Below are 21,808 nucleotides of genomic sequence, written 5' to 3'. Positions count from 1 at the left end.
GTACTTCTACATTTATAATACAGCTGGTACTGTGACGCTTGAAGAGAAAAACTGTTTTCCTTAAAAAAACAAAAACAAAACCAACAAAAAAACCCAGTTGATAATCTGGTCAGGGAACCACTGCTGGAACCTGATTACAACCCCCAGGCCTCATTCTGGAGTTGTTCCCCTCAAGAATGAAGAGGCCTCTTCCTGGGGTCGTATGTCCATTCCATGACCAAAAGCCGCCCCAGACTCCCCAGAGCACGGGAGAGAGATTACTACCCGAAAGGAAATCAGGGCAATTCCCTTCCCTTCCCAGAAGAAGGGACCGTGAATACAGGGAACCCATCAACAGTCAGTGTTCAGTATTAACTCTGCCACCAGCACGGTCCACCGGCATTCCGGGCGATTCACAATGGGCTGTGCTCTAAGTGGTCACTCAATAAACATCACATACACCAGGCTCAGGGATCAGGTTCCTACCCTCCTAAGCCTTCTTCCCATCAAGAAACAGCCCTTCCCTGCTAGATCCATGGTCAACGACTGCCTGGTGGATAAAACGTATGCTGGGCATCTAACACAGTGCCACACATCACAGTGAGTTTAGAATGAGTTTCTGCCTTTGAGAAAGAAGCTCAGCCTTGACCGACAGTCAGATATACAAAGGCAACTTCTACATAGGAGCTAGCTTCTAAACCAGAGGCGTGCTGAAGTGATGCAATACTGGGAATGCTGGGAGGGCTCCTTGGAGGCAGTGACCTGCCAAGTCAGGGGCAGGGAGAGGGGGAGAGGGGGAGAGGGGGAGAGGGGGAGAGGGGGAGAGGGGGAGAGGGAGAGAGGGAGAGAGGGAGAGAGGGAGAGTGGGAGAGTGGGAGAGTGGGAGAGTGGGAGAGAGGGAGAGAGGGAGAGAGGGAGAGAGGGAGAGAGGGAGAGGGAGGGAGGGAGGGAGGGAGGGAGGGAGGGAGGGAGGGAGGGAGGGAGGGAGGGGGGAGAGAGAGAGAGTGTGTATGTGTGTAGGGGTGGTGTGAGTGTAATGTGAGGAGAAAAAAGGTGGCAGAAAGAGGGGCTGCAGAAGGTAGCTGGAGCCAGATGATGGAGGGCTTTGGGGGAGGGGAGTTCAAGCTAAGGAGATGACTGTGATTCTGTGATCCAAGCCCCTGGGGGCAGCACACTCCCTACCCACGGTCTGTAAATCCATGAATATGCATGAGCAGCAAGCACTGTCCACCAGACAAAATGTCTTGCACCTGTAGGTACCGTTTTAAAATAACCCTTTAAAAATATACACAGATGCAGTGCAACTGACATATAAAATCCTAAATAGTTCACATCACGATCTTTTTTCCTAACCTAAGATATTAAAAGGGATACAAATACCACAGACGGGCCTGTAACAATGGCATTCTCAGAAACACTGGGAAAATATTTCTAGAAGAAATGGGGGATCACTGTAAGGTTTTAAGGGTGGGGAAAGGACAAGGTCAGACTTGTTGTAGAGCAACCGAGCAAGCGCAAGTACAGAGGTACGTATACAGTAATGATGGCAGTGAACAGAGAAGGCAGGAAAAGAACGAGTGGAAGAGGCAAGCGGGGAAGCGGGGCTCAGCTCTGGATGCTGAGGTGCTAGAGCCCCCAGGGCCCACAGGCAACACTTCTGGAGCGCTTACTATGTGCCACTGGGGAGGAGGCACGGGCGGTGAGGGAACTTGACGGACATCAAATCCCAAGCCCGGGGAGCCCACGACAGCCCCAGGTGGTGGGGCGCCAGCTCGCACCGAGTCCGAGGGCACGGGGGAGTCCACCCAGCAGCCAGCCCCCCAAGACACTGCTGGCTCCCCCAACAGCGCGGCTCCAAACAAGGTCCCCCAACTGAGGTTTTTTACATTCTGAGAATTCAAGGGAGAGAGAGAGAGATCAACAGGAGACTTGAACTCTGGACACAACTCCCCGTCTAGCACCAAGGCAAGGAAATGTCTTGCTCTGAGAAACACTCTCCCATCACATAGGCAGGAATTACCATTTGTTCACCACCATGTCCCTTGTGCCCAGGACAGTGCCTGGCAGAGGGTAGGCACTTGATAAACAGAAATAACACTCACAGTCTTTGCAAGCAGGAAGATTTTACACCAGTTGGACAAACCTGTGCTCCAGTTGGAAGTGCTTTGGTACTACATCTGTGTAGTGTGCAAATGTACAGAACCAAGGGCATAGTTCTACAATCTGATTATGAGGATGGCCCCGATGTAAAGAGGTCTGAGAAACTGCTCTGCAGTTGTGGTGACCTGGAGTGTGGACAAGCCCAGAAGATGGGACCAGGTTTTTCTGCAAATATATCCCAGGATCCACACCCCCACTTACCTTTGGGGTCACCCACTCCTTCCGGTTGGGCGTCTGTGTCTTGACCATACACTTGGTCCAGGCAGTGACATCCCCGGTACAGTAATAGGCATCGCTCTTGAAGACCAGCTGGCCTGAGCATTCCTCGCAGGGAAGGAGGGCACCGAACACCATGCCATCGGCCACTCGGTCCAAGATCTGAAGCCAGTGAAGAAGAGAAGCAAGTCAAGGAGGAAAGCAGCAGCTACAGGAGAGGACATTTACCAAGAATCTGCACGGACTCCACTCGCTAAAAAAGAAGGGAGGGACTGCCCTGAGGTTCCTAACATTCCCCGGAGAAGGTGGTTTACAGTTGGAGCTTGCATTTTTGTGCTTTATGAGACCTTACTTCCACGCATGAGGGGTTCCTGCAGCTCCCCTTTCTCTCAGTGACTTAGAAATAAAGGCAGAACCCAGAACATCCACTGTTTCTGCACCAGAGGGACGGCAGGGCAGGGCCTGCAGGGGAGACAGCCCTCGCAGCCCTCGGGGAGTCTGTGAGAAGAAGGCAGCAGAGAGGGCTCCTCGGGCCAAAGTTTGTGGTGTGAACACACGAGGCAGATGTGCAGCCCACCTCGGTCCTTGAGCGCCTGCCCCTTCCTGCCCCCGCAAGCGGCGACCTCGATGGCGATGATCATGCAACACGACTATGGAATTTCACTCCCAATTAATACCAGCAGGTGTTCACCCAGAGGGCCTCCCACACTCCACCGGGGCAGTCACCGTGCACCCCGCATGGCCTGGCCGCTCGGCTCGTGGCGCCCGTAACACAAAGGCAGCTCACCGCAGACTCCCCGGAGGGCACTTGTTGCTTGTTGAATATGAGCAGCTCTTTCAGGTCATTCGTCGAACATGCTTTCTTTAGCTCGTCCTTGATGTTCCAGATCAGGTTGTTCTGGGCCTGTGCACGAGAGCCAGCAGCTGAGAGACCAGCTCCTCTCAAAGAAAGAAACCCAACTGGAGGAAGACTCCACCCTGGCTTGCTTCTGCCTCTAGTCACAGCCCCGCGCTCAGCTGAGCTGCCCCGGGGCTGCCGCATCCCCAGGACTGTGCTCCCAGCTCGCGGCCGCGGTGTCCGCCTGGGGCGCGGGTGCTCAGGGAGGGCCAAGGCAGGTGGGGAGGCTGCGGCCCAGGCGCCGGGGTCCCCGGAACCAGCCCCTCAGGGACAAGTCCCAGGACACACAGGAACACACCCGAAGCACCAGCTTCATCTGCCCCAACACCCGGCCCCTAAGGGAGGAAGGGGTGGCTCCTCAACAGCCTGAAAGCAAGCAGCAGGGGCGATCCCCAAACACCTCCCACCTCCTCAATACTCAGTGGCACGGAGGAACAGACTTAAGCTCTTCTGAAGATAGAACTTTAAACCTCGGTGGTAATACTCATGCAGCGCCTACTCTGCGTGGGACACTTTTCACGCCATCGCACGCACTCTCACGACCACCTTGGCCAGCAAGGCAGTAGTCTCCCGACGTCAGAGGCGGGGCAGGGAAGAGCGTCCTCCCGTTTGAGGGTGGTGGGCGAGTTACTCACGTCTCAGCCTCAGACCCCACCACCTCTGCAAAACAGGAAAATGCCAGCCCTCTCTGCACCGAGTGAGGAGTTGTTTAACTCGCTTGTCACGCACACGCACACACGCACGCGCGCGCGCGCCCTTTCCCAGCCTCTGTAAGGGCCTCCCTCGATAACATCCTTGCCTGCAGCGCCACGTGCTGGGCCACTGGTGACGGAGATGAGGGAGCACGAGGCAAAAGTCTAAGGGTATAAGGTTAGATCAGAGAAGCAGAACTTTGTCATCTGTGTGACCAAGGATGGGAAGCCAGCATAAATGGGTGTGCCAGGGTGCGGACCATGCGCAGTGTTCCCAGCTTCTGATTTTCGTTTTACCTCTGACAACACTGGAGACGGGGAAGATGGGCATGAAGGGCAAATGCAGAAGAGCACCCCAGCTCCACTGCAGCTGGGGTTGGCACCAAACTGACACAGTTTTCATTGAAGGACAACAACACCGAATCTGTGATTCTTATCAAGCAGCTGGAACCACACCAGAACTTGCTTCTAATTTTTTACACCACCAGCAAAAACCGGAATAGTCACGGAAGAGTGCAGCAGAGGGCTCATGGAAATCACGTCCCCAAGAAGCGACTGACTGCTCTCCCCTAGTTTCCCCAACACTCACCTTTTTCTGGTTAACAATTTTTACTTCGTTTCGACACACACGTAACCAACACGGCGATGAATTTCTCTGGTCAGTGACCGCTGACCTAACGGGCAGTTTGCTCCTCTTAACACATGCCTTTTATTATTTTTTTTTTTAACAAGAGATTTTCATTAAAAAACATGGAACTTCATCTCTTCCAGCCATTGCCTGTGCCAAGAACCTGTGGCATCCTTGAATTTGATACGCAGTTTCCAATGTGCTACAGGTCCGGGAGGCACAGTGATGCAGTGTGGCTGAAGCACGACGTGCCCGTCCCAGCGTGAGGCTGCCGAGCGGGAAGCAACAGCTCAGCTCCTGCTGAGCCCAGCTCCTGCTGCTCTGGCGCCTAGAGCCCACTGTGGGTGCTCTATTAGAACTAAAAGAACTTCTAAAAGAACTATTGCTTTGGGAGGAGGGAAGAAAACCTGGGGGAAAAGCCAGGCTATTTAACAACAGCTATCAAGTTGGGAATTTTTACAGCTCTCATTAAGCAGGACACACGCACCTCCTTGAACTTTCTTCCCAGAATGAGGAACAGAGTTGAGACTGAATGGCGAGAGGAGACGCCCAGCTCGGGACTCACCTTGAGGGCCTTTTCAAGCTTACTCTCCTTGTCTTTTTCTTTTCGAGATTTCTTCTTGGCCACTTCCTCCATTCCATCCACCTCATCGCCTTTTCGCTTTCTGAAAGAGACAAAGGATGTAAGGGAAAGAACCAGAGCCATTCAAGCCCTGAAAGCCAACAGCTCTGGCGACACACCATCCTAAGGCCATTCTCACGCGGCTCAGCCCACTGAGAAGCTCGCCCTCTGCTCAGGCAGTGTCTGTGACTGACGTCATCCACTGCAGGAAGCACAGCTGCCAGGAGGGGCCCGCGGTCCCTCCAGGGCCTCGGAACAACCCGGCGCAGCACAGATGAGAGAGATGGCCTGGAAGGTTCTGGCAGGGACTACGCCAGAGGTAAGACCGTAGCCGAGGGCGGGGACTGCATCAGTGCCAGGCGCTGAGCCTTTCAATCTAAGACACAGGGCTGCTCCTGAGGCCAAGAGGCTGTTCTCAGACCGGGGAGGCTGTGCTGCCACTTCCAGCCCAACAAGAAGCGGTGGTCTAGGCGCTGCCAACCAGTCTGCCTCAGCAAACGCTGCCGACCAAGTCCAGCGGCATCACTCCTGACCTAAGAGGGGGCACTGAGGGTCATCAGCAGGCCCTAGAATCAGGGCAGGTCAGCCACGGAGGTTAATACTCACTTTCAGCCATCACACAGGCCTGAGATCAAACCTTTGCATTTTCCCTCATCCGTAAAAACAAGGGAAAGAATACCGTCTACTCTGTAGGATCGTGGTGATGGTTAAATGAAATATCCTCTGTAAAAGGCTTAGCATAGTGCCCGGCACGCCACAAGTGCTCAACCAATGCTGGTTGTTACAGCATCAATGTGAGCTTGTTCACTCCTACACCTACACCCCACATCAAAGCACCCTGAGGCTTTTTAAATCTGTGGGTCCGACTTTCCAGTTTTCTTTCCCATTCCAGAGCCACGTGTGCGGTGCAATAAACTTGTGCGTTTTGAACTGAAATACTGCGTGAAGGCCGCTTGAAGATGGGGAGGTGGGATCACTCCGACCCTACACTGTCCAAGGAGCACAGTGTACACCACCGCCCTGCCACGCCCCCCTCGGTGGGCTCGTCACCAAGAACTAGACTGGGGCCGAGGGACTGGCAGAGGGAACACAGGAAAGAAGTACCACAGGATCAACACAGACCTAAATGTTAGCACCGTATGAAAGCCATTCTGAACTCAACCAGATAACTTATCGACCGCCCACCCCCACTACTTAAAAAGAGTCAAGATGCTCCCAGCGCCGTTCTCAAGAGAGACCCAGACACACAGGGACACATCCACACATGAGGACATCAGGGGAACGTGAAAGTTGGTCACGCAGGGGTCAGAGGAAAGGTGGCGGTGGTGGACTCCAGCCAGGGGAACACTCAGACGGAGCAGGGGGAAGTGGGATTTGCTCTCTGCCTGTCCACAGAGGTCAGATGCGGGACAGGGAACAGACCACCAGCAGCGGCAGGAACACGCACTGCAGCTTCCCCAGGCCTTCCCTGCTCTGTCCCCCACTGCCTCAGCTGGGGAAGGGGCGGAGCTCTGCTGCCCCCCAGCGCCTGCACCCGCAGCTTTCTGACGGGCAGCAAGGGGAACACAGGAGTGATATGGACTCTGGGCCTGTGTGAAGCCTCCACCCTGCCGGCCCCGGCACCCACCCTTCACTCTTGATGGCCGGGAGCTGCCTCTTCAGGGCTTCCTTGTCCTCCGCGGCGAGGAGGCTGAAGCCCTTGAGCTGGCTCGCGCTGTACTCAGGCCGGAAGCCCAGCTCCTCTCTGTTCTCAACAAAGCAGTTCGGGTGGTACCAGCGGTCGATCATGCCTAGCTGGGGCTTCTCGGGGTCCAGCATCTTCTTGGACAGGCGCACCTGGCCCTGTAGGAGAATCCACATGTGTTACCAAAGACAGACAAGGAAGGATGGTCAAACATCAGGGGGCCAGGGGCGACCAGGTCCACACCGAAGGCAATGGGCGGGCTGCTGGGAGGTTTTGGCTCTTTTATGCCACCAAGGATTGTGTTTCCCTCAAGCCTCAGCACCCCATTTAAGAAGGGGTTAAGTCCAACCAGCTACCAACCAGCTACCCACCTACCTAGCTGCCTGGGCAAGTGAGGAAGTAACAGCATTACCCTGAGGATGTTCTGCTGACCTGGTGCAGACATAAGAACAACACCTGGGCTGCTATATCGCAGGCTCAGAAGGAGCCAGTGCAGGCCCCAATTCTAGCAGGGACTTTCTGCAATCTCCCCACCCAGACTCTTCAGTCTCTTTACACATATGAAGACCCCCTAAGATGCAGTAATAAACTATCTTATGCTAGAATCTAGCCCTGCCATCCTTCCCAGGTTTACAATTCCCAGGCCTGACATTCCTGAGCCCAGACTGGAAACCTTGTAACAAGGAGCACCGGATGCTACTCCACTTCAGGCCAAGCAACACTCAGCAGCACAGAGCCTCGGGCATTCCCTTGGGAACCTTAACTTCTGCCTCAAATTCTTGTGGTTGAAGGTAGCTGGAAAAGATCTAGCAATTTCATGGTTTTCCTTTCTAAACACCCACTGACTCACCTCAATTTCCTGTATAATACCAAGGAGGCAGAAACCTTTAATCAATGCCTTGAATTAACCAACCAGCATGTTTACCTAAGATCAGAGCATCTTGGGTGATAAGGCGAAAGGGCACAGGCCGACCCCTCCACCTGTGTCCCTGCTACTCAGATAGCCGTCATTCTGCCAGACCAGCTGTCATTCTTCAGGGACCAGAGCTGGTAGGGAAGGGTGGTTAATGAAGTTCCTGATTAAGAGGAAGAAACCTGGAGGCTCATACCAGGGAAGAAACACACTCCTTAAACTTAATCCTACCATAAAATACAGCTTTCCCCCAGCCACTGCACAGCCCAGGAGAGCGCCCTTGTGTAAATGTTTTTCAAACTCTGCCAGGTCTCCTAAAAGCAGGTGCAGCGACGTACATGGGCTGGACCATGAATAATCAGGGCCAGACCTGCCTGGAAGAAAAGTCACTGTCATCTCCTGTCTCTACTAAGATCTTCACTTTATTTTTAACCACTGGTGTTGAGCCAGCACCTAAAGCCCCTATTTCTTCTTTTCTTTTGAGATATCCGATGACATCCAATGCAAGAAATCCAGAAAGTCAGCCAGGTGAAGTCCAAAGCTCTCACTCACCTTTTCTATCTTCTCCATGCAGCCCTTGCACGTGCTTCTGTTGGACTTGGCGTACTCGGCCGCAAAGTCGCCCAGTGTCTTCTCCGTCTTGCTGCCAACTCCATCTTGGACTTTGCCTGAAGCATGAAACACAACCACGCTCATTTTAGCAGCCTCTGCGCAGCTCCAAGGAGCCCCTGTCTTCCTCCTCTACCTCTTGGGATTCCTCTACCAGGACACCTTGTGTTCTGGGTGACCACAGCTGGTCCATCTCATCTACACTTGTTTCTTACCATTGTGGTTGGTTAACAGAGCTTCTTTTCTGGCAATAAAATAAAAAAATTTCTCAGACAGCCTCCCGGAAACAGCAGTGTTAGCTGGTGGTGGTCTCACTGTCCCCTTCTCTCCATTTCCTCTGTAGCCCCCTTCTTCACTTTGGAAAGAACGTAAGTGCTTACTATGAAAACCCTGTAACATACTAAATTCCAACACTGCCTTCTAATTTCCATTACACCTTCACTTATCAGAGTTGAGTGTTGAGTTAAAAGGAGTATCTTGATATAGGAACAGATAAAAGTATATGTAATAATTAAACATGTGGAGCTACAAGGATATATTGTACAACACGGGGAATATAACCAATATTTTATAAATATAATATATTACACGAGTCACTCTATTGTACACCTGTAATTTATATACTATTGTACATCAACTATACTTCAATAAACAAACAAAAACAAGAGAGCTGACAAACAACAACAACAAAACAAAAAAACCTCCATAATCAAGAGAAAAAGAAAATTAAATATGTGGTAAGGTGGCATTCCTAATTAGCGGGGAAAGATTGAATCATTCAATAAAGAATCTTGGGGAAAAATGGCCAACCATTTGGGACAAAAACTAGATTCTTTTCTTATATAAAAATAAACTCCAAGACTGAATGTTTCTCTCCTAAGATCAGGAATAAAGCAAGGCTGTCTTCTCTTACCACAGACAACACTGTACTGGAGGCTCTAATACGTGCAGTAGGCAAGAAAAAGAAACAAAATGTGTAAGTGTAGAAAAGAACAAGTAAAGCCATCTCTATTTGTAGATGACATGATTGTAACTGGGATTAGTCTTAAGAATCTACAAAAAAGCTACTAGTACTACTAAGTGAATTTAGCAAAGTTGCAGAGCACAAGGTCAATATAAAACATTTCTATATATTAGCAATAAACATACTGGAAAAAGAAATTAAAGCACACTACTATTTAAACAGCATTAAAATGCACAGACTACTTAGAGATAAATTTAATAAGACATACAAGATCTCTCTCTACACTGAATCTACAAGATTTTGCTGAAATTAAAGAAGAAATGAATATCATGTTTATGGACCGAAAGACTCAATTTATTATGATGTCAATAATCCCCAGTTTGATCTACAGATCTGATGCAATGGCAATCAGAATCCTAGCAAGCTTTTCGAGGGAGAAATTGACAAGTTTACCACAAAATTTGTAAGGAGATGACAAAGGACCTAGAACGGTCAAAATACTATTGAAAAAGAACAAATTTAGAGGAATTACACTACAAGACTTCATGACTTACTCTAAGGTTACAATCATTAAGACAGTGGAGTAGCATAAATCAGTGGAACCAAATATCGACCCATATAGAGACCTATCATCAACTGATTTTGATAAGGAAGCCAAAGTCTTTTCAACAAATGGTGCTGGGACAAAATAATAGCCACATGGGAAAAAAAAAACAAAAAACGTGTGCCTCACACCTAACACAAAAGTTAATTTAAGATAAATAAATAATTTAAGATAAGCTAAAGCTACAAAACTCCCAGAAGTTCTGGAGCATATCCTTCAATGACCTTAAACAGTAAGCAAAGATTTCTTAGGAGACAGAAATTACTACCCCAAAAAGGAGAAAAAAACCCACAAAAAAACAACAAATTGGACTTCATCAAAACGAAAAACTATTGCTCTTCAAAAAATGTCAGTAGGGCTTTCCTGTGGCGTAGTGGTTAAGAATCCGCCTGCCAATGCAGGGGACACGGGTTCGAGCCCTGGTCTGCGAAGATTCCACATGCCGCAGAGCAACTAAGCCCATGCGCCACAACTACTGAGCCTGCGCTCTAGAGCCCAAGAGCCTCAACTACTGAAGCCCGCGCGCCCAGAGCCTGGGCTCCGCAACAAGAGAAGCCACTGCAATGAGAAACCTGTGCACCGCAATGAAGAGTGGCCCCTGCCGGCCGCAACTACAGAAAGCCCGTGCAGCAACAAAGACCCAATGCAGCCAAAAATAAATAAATAAAATAAATAAATTTTTTAAAAAGTCAGTAAATAAACGAAAAGACAAACCTCTGAATGGGAGGAGGTATTTGCATTATTTATATCTAATAGAGGACACGCACCTAGAATATTCTAAGAACTCTTACAACTCAATAATAAAGACATGCAAATTAAAACCGTGACATCACTACACACTTATTGTAATGGCTAATATCAAAAAGAGTGACCATACCAAGTGCTGACAAGGGTGTGGAGGAACTCTCAAACAGTGCTGGTGGCAATGTAAAATGGTACAACCGCTTTGGAAAACAGTTTGGCACCTTCTTTAAAAAGCTGAACGTACATCTAATGTATGATCTACCACTCCATTCCCAGCTATATACCCAAGAGAAACAAGAGCACATGTACGTACAGAGCTTGTACACAAGTGTTCGTAGCAGCTGTATTTGTAATGGTCCCAATCTGTCAACAACTTAAAAGTTACCAACTGGAGAATGGATAAACCAAGTGTGATATACTCAAAAGACTACTCCCCAGTAATAAAGAAAAGAAGTGACGACACATGAGACAACCTGGATAAGTCTCACAGACGTTATGCTGAGCGAAAGCAGCTTACGAGAGAAAAAGATACTATTCCTTTCTCCCTGAAACTCTAAATCACACAAAATTAATCCAAAGGGATAGAAATCAGAACAGTGGTTACCTTGCTGAGGCGGAAGATGACTCGGAAAGGGTATAAGGGACCTTTCTGGGGGTGGCGGGTACAGAAATTTGATGGGGTGAATATTAGATGTGTGTATGCATTTGTCAAAACTCACTGAACTGTACACGTAAAGTTTGTGCATATAACTGTATGTACATTATTTTTAAAATTCCGGATGAAAGATTTCAAAATACCAAAAACAGATACTTTATTCAAAATACCCAAAACAGGTACTTCTGGGCTTCCCTGGTGGCGCAGTGGTTGAGAGTCCACCTGCCAATGCAGGGGACGCGGGTTCGTGCCCCGGTCCAGGAAGATCCCACATGCCGCGGAGCGGCTGGGCCCATGAGCCATGGCCGCTGAGCCTGTGCATCCGGAGCCTGTGCTCCGCAACGGGAGAGGCCACAACAGTGAGAGGCCCGTGTACCGCAAAAAAAACAAAACAAAACAAAAAAACAAAAAAAAACAGGTACTTCAAGTGAGAAAACAGATATGACAAGAACATTTAGTCAAAGATGAAGCTTCAATATGATGAAACAGAAAATAACCTATCTAAAAGAAAAATGTCAAACCAGGAAAAATATTTGCAAAACATGAGACCAAGAATTAGTATCTTTTGTACTTCACTAAGGAAAAGAAAAATACCCCAAGAGAAAAATGAGGAAAAGACACACACAACTATTAAAGTAACACAAATGACTGATCAACACATGACAAAATGTTCCATGTCACTAGGAGCAAAATGAAAAGGAATGAAAATACTTAGGGATGGTGTGGAAGTGGAGAAATGGGTACATCTCATACTGTTGGTACAAGTGGAACTGATACAACCTTTCTGAAAGGCAAGTTGGCACACACACAGAAGGCCTTCAAATACTTTCTCTTTCAGCAGTATTTCCCCCCCTCTTGGAATTAAAGAAAAAACTGGACAGGTGCCCAGGATATACCAGAAATCTGCGGCAGCTCTATGTGTAATAGAGCCAAATGGTTTAAAGTCTAGTTTCAAAAGCAAGAGAGTCTAGACTTGAATCTCAGCTCGAACATTTACCACCAGCATAACCTTGGGCCACTTATCTAACCTCTAGGTGTCTCAGCTCCTCAACTGGAAAAACTGGTAAAGGGCTGGGGCAAGGATTCAATGAAATTAATATATGTCAAATACGTGAATGATGCGCAAAACTGAGCAAGACCTCAAGAAGTGAACACTACGTACCTTTAACAATAACGACGGAAATCTGTAACTTAACATGGAGAGTAAATATTAAGCTGTATAATGCAATAGGTAGGTATGGGGAAGTACAAATCAAGATCACCATGAAATACCACTTCAAATCATTAGGAAGAGTATTACTAAAAAGAAAAAATCCTGAAAAACCAACCTCCCCTCCCGCCAAAATCCAGAAAATAAAAGTGTTGATACGGATGTGGAGAAATCAGAACCCCATGTATTGCTGGTGGGGATGTATAATCCCGCAGCTGCTGTGGCAAACAGTACTGCAGTTTACACAAAAAATTGAATATAGAATAACTATATGATCCAGCAATTCCACTTCTGGGTATATTCATAAGAGGACGGAAAGCAGGGTCTGGAACAGATATCTGTATACCAATGTTCACCAATCACCAGTCGGCAGAAACAACGCACGTGTCCATCAACGAATGAATGGATAAACAAAATCTAGTATAGCCATGTAACAGAATATTATTCAGCCTTAAAAAGGAAGGAAATTCCGACACACGCCACATGAATGAACCCTGAAGACATTAGGCGGAGTGAAATAAGCCAAACACAAAAGGACAAATACTGTATGATTCCACCCATATGAGGTACTTAGAAGTAGTCAAATTCATAGAGACAGAAATAAGAGTGGTTGTCAGAGACTGGGGGGAGGTAAATGAGGAATTAGTGCTTAATGGGTATGGAGTATTAGTTTGGGAAGATGGCAAAGTTTTGGAGATGAATGGTGGTGATGACTGCATAACAATGTGAATGCACTTAACACCACTGAAACATACACTTAAAAATGGTTAAGATGGTAAATATTGTGTTATGTATACTTTATCACAAGAAAAGGTGACTGAACATTAAAAAAAGTTAATACCTAAGGTAGAATCCCACTTCTGCAGGAATGAAAACACACATGCATCAATATTTGAATAGAGGGCTTCCCTGGTGGCGCAGTGGTTGAGAGTCCGCCTGCCGATGCAGGGGACATGGGTTCGTGCCCCGGTCTGGGAAGATCCCACATGCCGCGGAGCGGCTGGGCCCGTGAGCCATGGCCGCTGAGCCTGCGCGTCCAGAGCCTGTGCTCCGCAACGGGAGAGGGCACAACAGTGAGAGGCTCGCGTACCGCAAAAAAAAAAGAGAAAAAAAATTTGAATAGAAAATAATTTTCTAATAAGACACCACAACATTAATGATAGTTCTTTCTGAATTACAGGATCTGGGACGATTTAACTTTTTGTTCTCATCAACAGCCTGGAGTCACAACAACAGGTTAAACTGGGTCAGTTCACAGCAAGGCAGAGAAATGAGAATTCAGTCTCAGGAGATCTTCAAAAGGGGACAAAAAAAAAAACTGTTTAAAATTTAAAGGCATCTCAGCAAGTCTGCGGATGCTGACAAACTGACCAAGGCTTATATGGAGAGGCAGAGGACCCAGAACAGCCAATACAATATTGAAGAGGAACGAAGTCAGGGGACTGACACTGCCTGACTTCCAGACTTGCTATAAAGCTATATAATCAAGACAGTGTGGTACTGGTGAAATACACAAATTGATAAATATGCCAGAATGCAGCCCAGGAGTACACCCACACAGATACGATCAACTGATGTTTGAGGAGCAAAGGCAACACAGTGGAGAACAGCCTTTTCAACAAGTGGTGCGGGGACAACTGGGCATCCGCATGCAAAAAAATTTAATCTAGACGACAGATTAAACCTGTCGCAAATATTAACTCAAAATGGATCACAGGGGCTTCCCTGGTGGCGCAGTGGTTGAGAATCTGCCTGCCAATGCAGGGGACGCGGGTTCGAGCCCTGGTCTGGGAAGATCCCAAATGCCGCGGAGCAACTTAGGCCCGTGAGCCACAACTACTGAGCCTGCGCGTCTGGAGCTTGTGCTCCGCAACGAGAGGCCATGACAGTGAGAGGCCCGCGCACCGCGATCAAGAGTGGCCCCTGCTCGCTGCAACTAGAGAAAGCCCTCGCACAGAAAGGAAGACCCAACACAAATAAAGAAGCTTTCATTTAAAAACAAACAAACATTGTTTTCAGAATAATACTGTGTATCACTGATTTGTCTAAATAGCACTCCCACACCCAGTATTTGGGGGAAAAAAAAAATGGATCACAGACTTAAACGTATTGATAGAACACAAAACTATAAAACTCCTAGAAGATAACACAGGAGAAAATCTAGATGACCTTGGGTATGGTGATGACTTTTTAGATACAATACCAGACCTAGTACATGAAAGAAATAATTGAGAAGCTGGCCTTTATTAAAATCAAAAATGTCTGCTTTGTGAAAGACAGTGCCAAGAGAATAAAAAAGACAAGCCACAGACTGGGAGAAAATACTTGCAAAAGACACATCTGATCAAGGACTGTTGTACAAACTATATGAGGAACTCAATAAAACGAACCTGATTAAAATTGGGAGAATATCTGAACAGACCCTTTACCAAAGAACACATACAGATGGCAGACAGACATGTGAGAAGATGCTCAACATCATATGGTACTAAGGAACCGCAAATTAAAATGAGATACCACTACGAACATTTTAGATTGCCAAAATCCAAAACACTGGTAAAAAAATGCTGGTAAGAACGTGGAGTAACAGGAACTCTCATTCATTGCTGGTGGTAATGTAAATGGTTTGGCCACTTTAGAAGACAGCTTGCAGTCTAAACATACTCTTACCATACAATCCAGCAATTGTGTGCCTTGGTATTTACCCACGTGAGTTGAAAACTTAGGTCCACCCAAAACCCCGCACATGGATGTTTATAGTAGTTTTATTCATAAGTGCCAAAACTTGGAAGCACCCACGGTGTCCTTAAATAGGTGAATGGATAAACCTTGGTACCTCCCAACAATGGAATATTATTCAGTGCCTAAAAGAAGTAAGTTATTGAGCCGTGAAAAGATATGCAGGAACCTTAAATGCATTATTACTAAATGAAATAAGCCAATCTGAAAAGGTTGCATACTGTTTGATTCTAACTATGTGACATTCTAGAAAAGATGAAACTATGGAGATAGGAAAAATGTCAGTGGTTGGCAGAGGGAGGGATTAACAGGTGGAACACAGAGGAATTTTATAAGGGAGTGGAAATACTCTGTATGACATTATAACGATTGATATATGTCATTATACATTTGCCCAAACCCATGTAAGATGTACACCACCACGAGTGATGACTAATATAAACTATGGACTTTGGGTGATGATGTATCAGTGTAGGTTCAGTGACTGTAACAAATGGACCATCTGCTGGGGGATGTTGATAGTGGCGGAGGTCATGCCTCTGTGGGTACATGGGAACTCTCTGTATTTTCTGCTTAATTTTGCTGTGAACCTAAAACTACTCTAAAAACAAGGTCTATTGAAGATAACAACCGCAACAAATGTAAAGGCTACATTTCAAGCACCTGGAGAAATATCCTGCGCCAAACAGAACACTGGGTCCCTGAGGCGCTGCTGAAATAACAGAGGGGTAAGTGAAGGACCTTTTCTTTGCTGCCACAGAAAAGCTCCCCCTCCCCCCCACAACCCAGGAAACTTTAGGGGTTGGGGCGACCCCCGCACCTCCCCGGTGTGCACGCACCCGTCACTCCTCCAGCCTCAGCCGTCTTCTTGACCTTCTGCTGGTCATCCCAGCGGAGCTCGGAGAACCCATCCACCTCGACGTCAGGGTGCCGTATGGAGTGGCCGACCTTCCAGAAGCAGGAGAAGTGGTACCAGTGCGGGACTTTTCCATCGAACATGGGCGACTAGAAGGGCGCAACCAGAGGAGGAGAAAGCGCAGTGAGCCTCAGGCCCGGCCCTCAGCACCTGGCATCCTAGCCCCCCGTTTGCTTACCTGTAAACCAAGGGCAGCCTCCTCTCCACTCCCCGACGTCGCAGGGGAAGAGCTGCCAACATGGGCAATCAGCACCCACCCCTCAGCTATGAAAGCTGCCTGCCGAGCCCGCCCTGGGGACAGGGACCAGGACATCCCTCGGGACTGACTGCCGTTCTGGCTAAGAGTTCAGCGTACTGTTACCAAAGTCGCCGCCGTGCTTCAGTCACAGGCTCAGCCCAGAGCTCGGTGAGGGCACAGGAGACGCAAGTCCTGCGTCCTGCACGCCCACATGTGGAGAGGGGCCACCGCCAGGCCCAAAGGGCTCTGTGCACTTAGAACAATGCGGAACAAGTCCAAGCTCAGGCGCCAGGCCAAGCAAATGTGTCAGGGAAGCGTCACGCCGGCAGCGAGCCACGCAGATGTGTGTGGGATGAAGGACTTCTACGAGGGAGAGGGAGAGGGACGGGGGGGGGGGGGGGGGGGGGGCGGGGGCGGTGTCACCTCACCCCCAGCAGCTGGGAGGTCCCTCCTGCCCCTCACCAGCCACCAGGGGACACCCTGCAGTTGTCTCTGGGGAACCAGCACCGTTATTTCACAGTTGCATGGGGGTGGGGGTCAGACAGGCAGCAAGTGACTCGGCCTCAACTTGAAACAGTGACCACGGTTCTTTCCACTACGCTGCTCGGCAGGAAGAGGTACTTAAAAATATACAAACGGTCTGACTGGAGCAAGAGGGGCCCCAAACATCTGCTTTGATAGAACATAAGTCTAAATGTCAAGCAGATGGCATAAAACAGCATTAAAAATAAATACCATGCAGAACTTTCAGGATGGAGTTGTGTGGACAGGGGAAGTACTCTGAAAAAGCAGTGACAAGATCTCCAACTGGCCCTCTCCTACTAGGTGAGCGGCCTCTCTCTGGATTTAATATACGGTATTAAATAAAGTGTAGGGTTAATAAGGCTGGGGCACAAGGACTCTTCAGCACCAAGCAGCTTGGGCTTACAGCAGCATCGGCTGTTCCCTGGGCCCAGAACGTGCCCCAGCCCTACCTGCGGCGAACAGCACTTCCTCAGGTCCCACGACACCCCTTCCCATGCCCCCCCGAGAGTCAAGAGCCATTTGGGTCATTATTTGATTAACGTCTGTGTCCTGCGTCGGGTTAGAAGCTCCCAGAGAGGCACGATGCCTGCCTTGCTAGCAACTGGCAACGCCAGCTCACGGCGGGCACACAGTGTCTGCGGAATGCCCCAAGTCTGGAAGGAAGGGGGAAGAAAGGTGGGATGGAGGAACTCCTGCCGTGGAAAAGACGCTCCCTCCAAACCTGAGACAGCCCTCCCCACCCCCAACCAGACAACAAACGGCATTTCAGAGAGTAGACTTGTGCCCTGGCTCTCAAACTTTCACCAAGGCAGCCGACACCTCGTTAAGCATCTGGACGTCTTGTTACAACGTCTGTGGTGGCCTCGACCTGGGTCTTCCTGCCCTGGGGCCCCCGTCTAAGCCTGCTCTAAGAGCAAAGGGGGGCATGTGGCTCAGCGGCTTTGCCCCCGACTGGAACTCATGGCCGTGGCATTTCTCCCTGGCTCTGCTGGGGCCTGACACTTACCCCTTAAACTTCGGTCTGGGTGCCATGCCCCCAACCACTGGCGCACTGCCAGACACCAGAGAGGAGGCCTGCACAAGGGTGTACTCACGGCACAGGCTTGGGAGACTGTTAGGGCTCCCGTCCTCCCCCAAAAGACGAAAGACCCCTTAACCAAGGCAAGGCTTTACTTTAGAACTTAGGACTGAGAATGATACAGCCGGAAGGGAACTGGACCAAGGGCACAAGACTACTGGCTCCGGAAGCAGCCGAATCCTTCACTGTAAACTCAGCAAACATGAGCGCCTACCACGTACCAGGGTCCTTACCCAGCCACTCAGTCTGTTTCCAGAGAAACGGGCCATGAAAGGAGGCCATACCACGGCCCACTACCCTGCAGAGAGCGGAATGACCACTAGCACGAAGAAAGTCACCACGCAGTTTGCTGCAGGTCCTTCCAAGAACACCAACAAGTCAAAAGGCTGGAAGGCCCAGTTCATCCCCTCGAGGCTGCCCCAGAGCATGCCAGCTAAAGTATCAGGTATTTGATACTCAGAGAACAATCCTCCCATACAAAATGTAAAAGAAGGTATTTAAATCCAAGGGAAGTGGGGCGGGGGCGGGCGGGCAAGAATGGCTTCTTTCTTTCTGGCCTTCACCAGCTCAGCCTACAAGACCAATGTTGCATTCTGAGTTAAAACCCCACCCCCAGTTACAGTTAGAGAAAACCACACTTAATTTTAATAATAATTTCCTTCACTACCAAGAAGGATCCAGAATGTTAGACTTTCTTACCGCCTGGACTCCGATAGAGAGAGCCAACCCACCTCTTCACTCCTCACCAGTGTCCTTGTCTCCACACACTGGCTGGACTGAGGTTTTCTGTCTTTCCCAATAGAACAGGGTCATCTTTGGCTGTCCGGTGAAGGCTATGGATGTCCCTTTCTCAGACTAACATTTTAAAATGCACGATAAAATACATACGCTCACAAACGAAATCAATTACATTGAAATAATTATCAAAACATTTCAAATGTTTACTGGGATACAGTAATCTACAAGCTTTAAAGTATTAAATAACGAGACATAGTACCCACTTTAATAACTACTGTGATCTTGTAGCGATGAGTGTAAATGGTTATTTTAAGAAATCCCCAACAACTGTAAAGCGATGTGAAAATAACCGTAACTACTACTGATGACAAAAATCACAGGTACTGCTAATGCGCCTTTGCTTTGCAGGTTACATTCATAATTGTAGGAAGTAATGAATTGTAACTTAAGTCTAGTGAAAATAGAGATGCATATTTTTTCTCACGGAAACTCATGGACCTCTTGAGTTCTATCTGCCATCCCACAGACTCCAGGTTAAGAGCCCCTGCACTAACAGCAACTTCGTAGGATCGGCGGCCCAAACATTAGGGTGAAAAGATGCTCTGCAGGAGATATAGCGCCTCAAATGGTAGGCCTTGCCCACTTCTGCATCCTCAACTTCCTGCCACTTCTGTGGTGAGCTCCCATCTTGGGCACATCATGCCTAGGGAACAGCTCCATCAGGTGGCACCCACCCCTGTACAGCAATGTTTACCAGTCATCACCCCTTTAACCAAACTGGAAGCTCCCGGGCGTGGAGTCTCTCCTTGTGCCCCTAGTACCTAACACAGTGCCCGGAACCTAGCAGCTGCTCAGCGAGTGTTGACTGAACGAGTAAGTACTGTGTGCCAGGTACTGAGCTAGGTGGCCCTGAGGCTGATTCCAAGATGACAACCTCAGTCCCTGCCATAGTATGAAATGAGACAGCCTAAGTACACTATGGTACCCACTCCCCTCCAGCCAGTAACTACTGCAAATCCAGCAGTACCATCCGGTCATTCATAAAACACATACTGCCTCACCGCCTGGAAGGAAAATCAAGGTACCTTGACCATGAGCACTAAGCTTGGATAAAGGCTTTCTGTTGGGAGTGGGGAAGACAGGGCAGGTGGGAACCCTGATTAGGCAGGCAGACAGGAGCTGAAGGAGGCAGGAACGTCCAGACACACTACCTCACTCCAACACCCCTCCCGCCATCAGGCAAGCCTCAGGGACCACCGGAGGGAAATCCCGAATCTGTCAAGAAGCCCAGGTGAGAAACCCCAGGAGCCACTCTTACTCAAACCAGAGAGCTGCAAAGGCATCAGGAGAACGTGTCTGTGAACTTGGAAAGTTTGAGAAAATGTTAAACCATAAATTAAGCCAAAAGTGAATGCACTGTACTGAAACGACAGCAACTTGCATAGTTTTGCATAATTAAAAAAACTGAGAGTGGGTGTTGAAATGATAGCCAAAAATAGATTAAAAAAAAAACAACCCTCACTTGCCAGTCGCCACCATCAATGTAGGACAAAAATCTTCCAGAATAAGGTTAGGTCAAAACCAGACTAGCTTCAAAAGGCCACGCGTACGTTTTCTTCCCAAGGCGAATGGCTATAAAACAAACCCAGAAATAAGGACAGAAGCGGCTGCTTATTTTTACAAAGTAAAAGGCACCACCAGCTCCTGACCGTATTTCCCGGGCTTTTGCTGCAAGATCAGCAAAACCTTCCAGAAAGGTCCACCCGGCGGGCCATACACGGGACGAGAGGAAGCAGCTGCGCCCGCAGGCCCCGCGCGGGCTCGAAAGGGCCGGCCCGGCCTGCAGCTCCCGACCAGCCCTCCCCCCACCCTCCCCGGACGCGCGGAAGCCCCAGCCTCGCACAAAGCGGCCTCTCCGCCCGTACCTGCACCATGATGGCCATCCGGAGCGAGTCCTTGGGGATGCTCTCGCTGCATTTCTTGCAAGAGGCGCGCCCGCTCTTGGCGTACTCGGCCCGGTAGAGCTTGTCCGATGACTCCGCCATCCTCCTCCTCGAGCTGCTGCAGCTCCGTGAGCCCGACGCCGCTACCCGGAGACCCGCTGCTGCTACCAACGCCTCGCCCGCCGGTCCGCTTCCCGCTGGCGCACGAGCGTCTAGAGACGCAGCCGCCGCCGCCTCTGAACAAGCCGCGTAGGCCACCCGCCGCTCTGGATAGATTACTGATGCCTGGCGGCGGGCACGCTCCGGCGTCCGCGCTCACGTGGCGGGGCCGCCGGCGCGCGCGCCCCCTGCCGGCAGTGGGGTGGTGTTTCCCCGGCGCCTGAGGCTGCGGGAGCTCGACCCTGGCTGCGGGCCTAGGCCGGGCTTACCCGGCGCCTGTAGCTCTTTGAAGGACGAAGCGCCGCCTCCCCTTTAACCATTTGTCCCCAGGAAGGCTTACGTGCTCTCACAACTAATTCTAGCCTCTTCCCTTTTTAATACGTGTATCCTCTCTCCCCTGAGGGCGGACAGGTCTGGAAGGCGCTGGGCTGGCTCGGGAATGTGGTTATCTGCCAAAGAGAGGTCAACCTGGGCTGGCCCTCGGCGGACGTTCTAACTGCAGTCCGCAGACCGTTGGGACCCAATACTAACTGAAATCTAGCATCGCCTTCATTATGAATTGTAATGCATGGATACAGATTCTAGGAGTCTTAGCAATACCTGTGACTTTGTCAGCAATAGTTAGCACAGGTGCTTTCCTATCACTTTACGATTGTTGGAGAGAACTCAGTATTAAGCTCATCACTACTTAAATTGCGGTAGTTAAGAGACATGCTACTAGATCTTGTTTTTTCATGTAGAACTGTGTTTTTATATAACTGGTTTCTTTTAAAATTCTATGCATTTAATTTTATTCGTTTAAAACCCTGTAACAGAGTGTGCTGTCTTTGAGACTCTTCAGTTCTATAGAGGACAAGAAAAATAAACGGGATGAATGAAACAAAACTTGTTAGG

The 21,808-nt window shown here is 49.1% G+C and overlaps 1 protein-coding gene across 1 annotated transcript in view; it reads right to left on the bottom strand.

Annotated features, from left to right (window-relative positions):
* PARP1 (poly(ADP-ribose) polymerase 1) overlaps positions 1-21,048 on the bottom strand; it is a 42,237-nt gene extending 21,189 nt beyond the window's left edge. Inside the window, exons 1-7 of the mRNA XM_004270976.3 lie at positions 20,738-21,048; positions 16,157-16,322; positions 8,345-8,460; positions 6,823-7,037; positions 5,139-5,238; positions 3,143-3,259; positions 2,341-2,517 (exon numbers count right to left, since the gene is read on the bottom strand). Of these exons, the coding sequence (XP_004271024.1) occupies positions 2,341-2,517; positions 3,143-3,259; positions 5,139-5,238; positions 6,823-7,037; positions 8,345-8,460; positions 16,157-16,322; positions 20,738-20,857 (1,011 nt within the window). The 5' untranslated portion in view covers positions 20,858-21,048. The remainder of the gene's footprint in view (positions 1-2,340; positions 2,518-3,142; positions 3,260-5,138; positions 5,239-6,822; positions 7,038-8,344; positions 8,461-16,156; positions 16,323-20,737) is intronic.
* Positions 21,049-21,808: the final 760 nt, after the last annotated feature.

This window comes from Orcinus orca, chromosome 1 (assembly GCF_937001465.1).
Source record: "Orcinus orca chromosome 1, mOrcOrc1.1, whole genome shotgun sequence".
Classification (NCBI taxonomy): domain Eukaryota; kingdom Metazoa; phylum Chordata; class Mammalia; order Artiodactyla; family Delphinidae; genus Orcinus; species Orcinus orca.
Note: the sequence above shows the minus strand (reverse complement) of the source record. Positions and strands in the feature narration are given on the sequence as shown.